The sequence below is a fragment of the Austrofundulus limnaeus genome, unplaced genomic scaffold (assembly GCF_001266775.1).
Source record: "Austrofundulus limnaeus strain Quisiro unplaced genomic scaffold, Austrofundulus_limnaeus-1.0 Scaffold135, whole genome shotgun sequence".
Taxonomy (NCBI): domain Eukaryota; kingdom Metazoa; phylum Chordata; class Actinopteri; order Cyprinodontiformes; family Rivulidae; genus Austrofundulus; species Austrofundulus limnaeus.
This window is the reverse complement of record NW_013952537.1, coordinates 1,310,092-1,318,442: the sequence shown is the minus strand read 5'-3', so window position 1 is coordinate 1,318,442 and position 8,351 is coordinate 1,310,092. Positions and strand designations below refer to the sequence as shown.

Below are 8,351 nucleotides of genomic sequence, written 5' to 3'. Positions count from 1 at the left end.
CCATGGACCACCAGTTGATGATCACAGTTGTAGCTTGTTTTGTGGCTCTGAATGCATTTTATTAGTGAGACAAGGAGCAGAAATGGCTCTTTTGATCCTAAAGGTTGCARACCCCTGACTTAAACTGTTAAACAATGGACCAAATCACCGTTGGGCTTATTAAAGGAAAGGGGGACATCATGTTTGAAAGCAGAGCGTGGAAGTGGAAGTGATTTATTGAGGAGACGATCTCCATTTTCCTAAAACCAGTGGAAGTTTGGACCCATTAGAGTCTTGTGGGTAGTGTGCAGGTGCAGGTTTCACACTGATGCAGGTGTGTCCAAAAACTTCCATTCTAAGGCATGGATTCAAAAAGTTTTGTTGTCCAAATACAGTATAGGCTCACTATCTACAAATCGATGAAATGCAACAGAAATATCACGGTTTCCTTTAAAAAACATGGTCCTAGTCTTACTACTGACAATTATTTGCATTTGAGAAGTGTAGTTTAAAAAAAAACAAACAAAAAACAAGATAATGCTATGTAACAACAAATTCAAAGTATTCCAACTCAATTCCCCAAATGACAGACTGTCTTTCAGTGAACAAGTTTATTTTTCCAGCTTTTTCAGTCCTTTTAAATGCCAACTCAGATTGCACACCAGGTCAAAAGCACTGACTTGATTGAGCCTTGGTTATTTTGCGGTCTAATATCCCCTTTTTTCAACTCTCGTCCACAAATACCGATGCACAAACTCAGCCTTTAGTCTTGCATCTTCCCATTCCGCCACAGAGAAAAAAGTGCGAGCCACGTTTGTCATTAAAGTTTATTGAAGTAACAACCATGCTGACCTAACACATTGACAATCACATCACAAACCCAGAACAAGTCCAACAGGGCTGTCATCAAAGCCTGATGGTTAAAGTGAGGTWAAAAAAAAAAAAACAACTTTACTATTTGTATTATTGTTCAGTATCCCCTCAGCTTCCAAAATTACCTCTTGATCTACGAGTGGACTGAAACAAAACAGAATAAGGATGAGCTGAAAATATTTCCACTTTGTTTGTTCTATCAGGCTGAGATGAATACGCTCACATGTCCCCATGATTCTGGTGTTCAAGAGTCTTGTATTTTGTCCTGTTATTAGCTCAGCAGTCTGGAAGCCATTCAAACTCAAACACAAGTGGTAATCATTTTAACTGTTGATGCAAATAGCCATTGTGCGTTYTTCTGAAGTGCATTTGAAAAGCTSCCGTCGTTCTAGCCGTCACTCCGGATGACGTGGAACAGCGTGACGTTGTAGAGCACCTGGTGGCCATTGTTCCATGTGTACAGTGCTCTTTCTCTGGGGTTGTAGTCCATCATGCTGATGTGGGAGTACTGATTGTGGAAGGGGATGTCAGTGTACTCGTATGACGAGGTGTTGGTGTGGTAGGCGAAATGGACCTTGGCGCCGGCTAGGTGGGAGTTGGTGACGTAAAGGGTGCCGCAGATCATGAAGGCCTCCCCGGCGCTGCGTTTTGGAAATCCAGTGTCCCAGCTCCGGAGAATTTCCAGCGATCGAGGGTCCAGACGACTCACCTAAAGAGAAAGGAGATCGTTTCAAATAGATCGGCTAAAATATAAAGTTATGGTGATTATGTTTGTTTGTATTTAGGAAGGATAGACCTTATAGGTCACATTTGATTTAACTGATTTCTGTGGCAAAGCAATGATAAATTATTGTAATAACTGTTGTAGATACAATAGCTCTTTGAATGACAGGAGAAATAATATTTACTTCTCGCACAACAGATGAACGCAAGGCCAGTCTGATCAGCACCAACGTGGATTTCTGATGTCCTAAACTGCATGTGTGTGTTGTTTTTCTTTTTAGCTTTTTTTATCACTATGATGAATGCTTTTATGATGTTGTGTGTTTTTATGGGATGCATCTGACAGATTATTTAAATCAATTTCCATTTTATATACAATAAAATTTCTATCTATCTATCTATCTATCTATCTATCTATCTATCTATCTATCTATCTATCTATCTATCTATCTATCTATCTATCTATCTATCTATCTNCTATCTATCTATCTATCTATCTATCTATCTATCTATCTATCTATCTATCTATCTATCTATCTATCTATCTATCTATCTATCTATCTATCTATCTATCTTTGTGTCAAACTTAAGGCCCACATGCCAAATCTGTCACTTGTTGACATTTTATCCAGCCCCAAAGATAATATTTTAAATTTGAAATAGATTTATACTTTCTTTTTTTGTCTCTGTATTTAGTGCATTCTTCTCATGACAGCTGGCCAACTTCAAGCCAAGAAATTTAAGTTAGAATGTTTCGATAATCATTGAATTTGCTGTGGAAAAAGCAACAGACAATCAACTTTAATTATCTTTTCTTATTTTAAAGTCAAATAATTGGATTTTACCAGTTTTGCTGAATTGTAACAATGTATCTCTAAGAAATAATAAATGAAAAAGTTGTTGACGGAGCAAGGTATTCTTTATCTGTTAGGTTTTGTATGTTCTAAATGTTAAATGAAACATCATTTTGAAGAAAAAAAAGTATTTCTATAAGAAAAAAAATTATTATACAACATTTCTTCAATAAATATTGACAGACATTAGCCCTTGGCTTGGACCAAGTTTTGATTTTTGGCCACCTTGTGTCACTGAGTGTGACACCCCAGTCTTAAACCAATCCTTATCTCAAAAGTTTAATAGCAGTTCATGATAACATTACATTGTAATTTTTTTCACTCACATTTACACACATTTATTTACAATGAAATTCCATGGTTATTTTTTATTTGGTTATGTTCTAATGTCTGACATAAAAGGTACCGCCTCTAGGGATGTGACCAGGAAGTCAGATGTGTTAAGAGGTTGATTCATCATTATTTATTAATGCGTTCTCTCCCTTAGACCAGCCTGGGACAGACTGGGCTCTTCAGAGGGATTGTTATTGTTTTTGTTCTGAGAAGAACCAAGGCCCTTTTGACTCACAGAAGCCTGCTGCTGGCTGCTGTGAGCCTGATTGGAGACAGATGAGAATAAAGCCTTTTGGAAGAGAACTGGTTTTCTGCTATTTTATTTAGACTTCCAATTTATTGATCGCAATTTACACTTACAGTACAATCATAATATTTCTGCAGCAGGAAGTGCATCAAGTGAAAATGGCAAGCACTATAAAATCAGCTGCACTGCACACTTAAAATGTTAAAACTGGGAAATGCCAAGAACTACTGATAAAGTTTAAAAGTAATTTGTGTTTGCATAATGTATTTTATGTGCTTTTAGACCAACGGTATGATAGTGAACAAGTCGCACCATTATGTTTCCTGCGTTTGGGATGGAGGTGTAGACGGCCCACAGTCCAGTCTCATCAGCCATCAGGTCGATGTCAGAGGAACCCCCCCAGCTGTAGGGGAAAGTGTTGTTGTATCCAGCTCCACTCAGGCTGCGCTGCAGCAACACGCTGCGAGAGCGGAAATGGTACTGGATCTAAACCAAAACAAAAAACAACATATTTTACCAACAAGTCACCAAATTAATGAGTCTTTTTCAAACATGTACTGCCATTTTTTAAAAAWWTTTTTTAACCAACTGGACGTGCCAGCTTCATGCTTAAATGGACAGGCTTAAAGTATTTTCCAGAAAGGTGAGATTAGACTTAAGCAAAATCCCACTGAGCTGCAACTGCTGGCAACAAACAGTGAGTGGTGTTAACGAGAGCGTGTCCAAAGTATTTCAAAACTTTTGCGGGTGTTCTCAGTTTCTTGTTGCTTGAATTGTAAGAAAGTTACAAAAAAAATGTGTGCAACAAGTTTTCTTCAAGTCTGGTCAGTGAGTCACTGCAGGCATTTCAAAACCTTCTCAATTCAATTCTTTAGAGGGATAGAGCTGGGTGTTTTTAGTGGGTGGGCTTTGTAAACTTTTAGGAAATGAGTATTTACTTTTAGAGTTGCACATTATGTAGTGTTTGCACTTGTAAAATAAAAAGTGCATAAAGGCAATTGAAAAAACCCCTCCTGTGATCGTTCTTTGTTGCAGAAATTCCCTTCAGTTTCACAAGACATTACCTTCTTGAGCTCTTTTTAAGAGATTTGTGTTAACATTTGACAGGTGTGCTGTCCCCAAACTCCCAAACTGCCACTGTCTGCAGAGCAGGTCACGCTGACATGGGCTGGACACTGAATACCAGTTGGGACTGGCCTTCCTGCCTCACTGGACAAGTGAAAAAATAAACTAACAGAAATAGTGTCATTTTACTGTGGCTGGCGGAGCAATAACAGGTCTGTGATGCCCTCAGATAACCAGCGGTGCATCGCCACCACAATAAGTAAAGACGTGTGGTGAAGCAGATGCTGTTTGCAGAGAAAACTCTCTTTATAAACGCTGTACCCTGTAGGAAAACATTCATTATTTCAGGAACCTAACGCCTTTACATATCATTTTTCATATGAACACCCACCGAAGCAGTGGCTACATGCAATAATACGTTTTTACGAGAACTTCTACGACTCAGTTTGACAGACTGAGCTGCTAAATTAATAAATAAAAAACAGCAATGTCCAACGTTTTTCTTCTGTTTTCTGTAAATTTTTTATAGTCCATGAACCAAATTAATGAGGAAAAACTGATGAATATTGACAGCAGAGTTTATAGTTCTGCTGCTGAAATAACTTCCCACAAACAGAAATAACAGCATTTCCAACACAAAGTCAAATATTACTTTAAAAAACATTTTATATTGAAACTATACTATAAACACAAGTAAACGCAGAGAAATGAAAAGGTGGAAGCAGTTCAGATTAAAACATTGAGTACCAGGATGTTGCTTTGGTGCTTGTTGTAATAGAGGGACCCATTGTAGACCACATGACCGGTTCCTGCCCAAGGGTGGGGCAACAGATGCTGGACAAAGTTCTGGCCCTTTGTGAAGTCCCCCATGGTCCGGTACTCCAGCACCCGCCTGCCTTTATAGTAGCCATCCATCGACCAAACCTGATGGGAGGGGGCACAGAAACAAAATAATAATAATAATAATAAAAACAAACAAAAAACACAGATTATGACATATTTGTTTTAATTAGAACTTGATTGATTTTATATTTCTAGTTCTCCTTTTTTAAAGCCCTATCTCTGATTTTCATCACAGTGCCCATTTTGAACTCACAGCATTTCTAACAATCACCCTTTCTGTAAATCTTTCTTGTAAGAACCCTTTTTTCTTCCTGCTTTTTAAATTTTACTTTCTTGCCAATAAAGTTCTGAGTAATTCAACACCAGTCTTCTGTTTAGTTCCGCATTTAAGCTCTGTTCAAATCACAACACACTGCAACACAGATGGCTCATTTTTGATCTTACCTCTTCCTCCAGCCTGTAAAATTGACTGCCACTGAGCGATTAAACTGGTTTAATTTGTAGAGCGATCCATCATAGTCGCTATGCCGCTCACTAGCAGCCCGATTAGACAATCCCACGATGTAGACAAAGCCCTGTCTCTGATGGCCGCTGCACAACTAACGATAAGTAAATTAAACCAAGGGCAAACGAAAGCAATATCACAACCAATTGCTATTCAACTCGCTGGATCAGGGAACATACCTCAAAAGTCGACAAGCGTGTCTAATACGGATCTCCTTAGCGTGCAGAGCCTTAGATATGAGGCTGCTGTGAAAAAAGATTCTCAGTCGTAAAGATAAGAAGATTTACTAAATTGGTTTTTTTGGAATCAAAAAACAGCAAATGTCTGCCTTCAAAACAAAAAAGAAAAAAAAATAACAGTTGCATTTTTATGTTTTACAGTTCATGTTAGTGAAGAATATCCAAGATTTCTTTGTTAGTCACTTTCAAGACAACAAATTATTACGAATACTTTGGCATTAATTGGAGTCAACCCTGTTTGTTAGCAAATTATGAATCATTGGACACATTTTAATGAAAGTTTTAGAAAGTTATCAATGTGTGAATGTTTACGACTGATTAGTCAATAAAGTCAACGTGTTGTATTGACACCACTGCTAAGTGGAGTCAGTTTTGTAGATACTGAGCTTAGACAGTAGCTGAGGGTGATCAACACATTGAGTTTTATTAAATAAAATCTTTGTGTGTTATGGCATACATGTACTTTTTTCAGGAATGCTTTCATTTTCTTAAAAATGTGCAGATATAAAAAGTCTACAACATGAAATTAATAATTGCAAAGACAGGTTTTTTTTGTTTATCCATGGTGGAAAGTTGTCATGTATTTTCCTTCATGTTCTGCATAACGTAATGACAATCCTTCGCTTTTATTCCCACACTGCTCAGAGATACAGAAGATAAGACAAAATGGCAAAAATAAAATAAAATAAAATACTGATGCTACCAGCAGTGACAGCTTCTAACTGTATTTGCTTTTCTATGCAAGTTTCTAACTTTTGTTGCAGGACTTTGCAACAAATTCTGATTTATCTCAGTCACTAAGTTCACTTTCTCCAACATCTTTAATTCGGTTGACCCAGTTTTAGGTTACAGCCTGATGAAAAGTAAAAAAAAAGAAGAATTATCTGAATGTGATGAAAAGAGGGATAAATATGTGACAGAAGAGGGGGCAGTGCGAGCGTGAGGCAGATCAGTGGAGAAACAATCGGACGGAGAACGGGATGAGTGTGAAGAAGAGGCGAAATGGAGAGAAAATTGACAGTGGACAGCATGGAGCATTAATTACCCAGAGAGGAGCTGGAGGTGAAACAGATGAAAGAARAGAGAACTGGAGGAAGACAGTACTGTTAGTGAAAGAGATGATCATTACTCTCTTTTTGAGTGAAGTTCTGAGGACAGAAAAGAAAAAAAACAGATGAATTTTGTTTAATAAAAAATGAAATCTCTCCTGCAGAATCGGTGGCAAAATTACACACATCTTTTTTGTCAACATTTAAAATTTGAGCTGAATTAAAGACTCAGACAAAAGTAACTGATTGCACTTATTCTGCTTTTAATTCTTCAATATTTAATCGAGACCCTATGGTTTGGAAAAACAAAGAAAGCAAATTACCTTTTTTGTTTTCTACTTTGAGCACTGTACTCTGTCTGCAAAATGTTTCTTTGCAAACAGCTTTGTTTTTGTTTACCATTTAAATAGAATTTCAAAAGAAGACATGTTCTTTATCAATTTTTTTCACACTTACATGCAGTTTGATTTATAAAAACAAACTTGGGAAGCAAACACACAATGAATATTAGGAACACAAACAAAAGTTTAGTTTTTGTTGTTTTTACTCTTGAACAGCTGTTTTATCAACGTTAACTTCCTTATTTTCTTCTTCTACTTCTCTGCATGTGGTGATGCAATGTTCCACACTGGGTGCAAAATGTAAACAGAAGAAGAAGAAGAAGAAGACACCCTCTGTTTAGAAGCTGGATTAAAGGCGGGATTATTACATCATTTTTTAAAAGGTTGCAGTTTGGCTATTGTCAGCAAAATACAATAGTTAGACGGATGAAATAATAAGAAACGTTTCCTTATTCAAAAATAAACATCAATAACTATGTCCGCATGTCACATACAAATAAGATCTGTCAGGTAATATTACAGTAAAATACAAAGTTATGCTGTAGTCATGACAAAATAAAACATTAAACACACAAACCTTAATCTAAGTTTGTGTGGTAAAAAATACCTCTTGATATCAGGGCATTAAATAAATGTACAAATGGCTCACAATGGTATGTATTAAAGCACACATTTTATAACATTCCTGCCTGCCATACAGGCAAGCCGAGTCATCTTCTGCTGCAGCAGTGCACGTTTTTCCTCACAGCTGATTTGAATCAAACAGGCTCATCTTCTCTGAGTTATTCTAAACCAAACGTGGAGTGATTTAAAAATGGTCTTCCTCTGCCTCTTTTCTGTCATGGCTKTTAGTTAAAAATTAGACAAATGAAATCTGCACCAGCTCCTAGTCAGGATCAGTGATCACCTGATGTTTAGTTCAGTGTGTTTTATTTCATTCCATCCTGCTCATCAGTGCAGATGTTGATCATTGCCCCCRTCATAAAGATCACGCTAGTCTCTTTTTCCTTTCTTTCCTCTCAGCTTGACACCTCCTCAACTATCCTCATCCTCCTACTCCTCTTACTTCATCTCTCCATCTCCTCTCACTCTATCAGCAGAGACACCCTGACAGATCAGCCCATACCCACACCTCAGCAGATGTTTGCAAAAACAGCAACAGGTGTGGGTCTGAGACACACACACACACGCGCGCGCGTGCACACGCACACACACACACACACACACACACACACACACACACACACACACACACACACACACACAAACCTTTACGTGTGGGAGTGATCAGGGCTGGTCA

At 37.7% G+C, this 8,351-nt stretch overlaps 1 protein-coding gene across 1 annotated transcript in view; it reads right to left on the bottom strand.

The window, feature by feature from the left end:
- Positions 1-788: 788 nt before the first annotated feature.
- The window catches only part of LOC106522731 (noelin-2), a gene marked incomplete at its 5' end in the record, with an annotated part of 30,969 nt that continues 23,406 nt past the window's right edge, over positions 789-8,351 (bottom strand). The window contains 3 exon segments of the mRNA XM_014015866.1: positions 789-1,561; positions 3,322-3,495; positions 4,822-4,998. Coding sequence (XP_013871320.1) covers positions 1,241-1,561; positions 3,322-3,495; positions 4,822-4,998 — 672 coding nt within the window.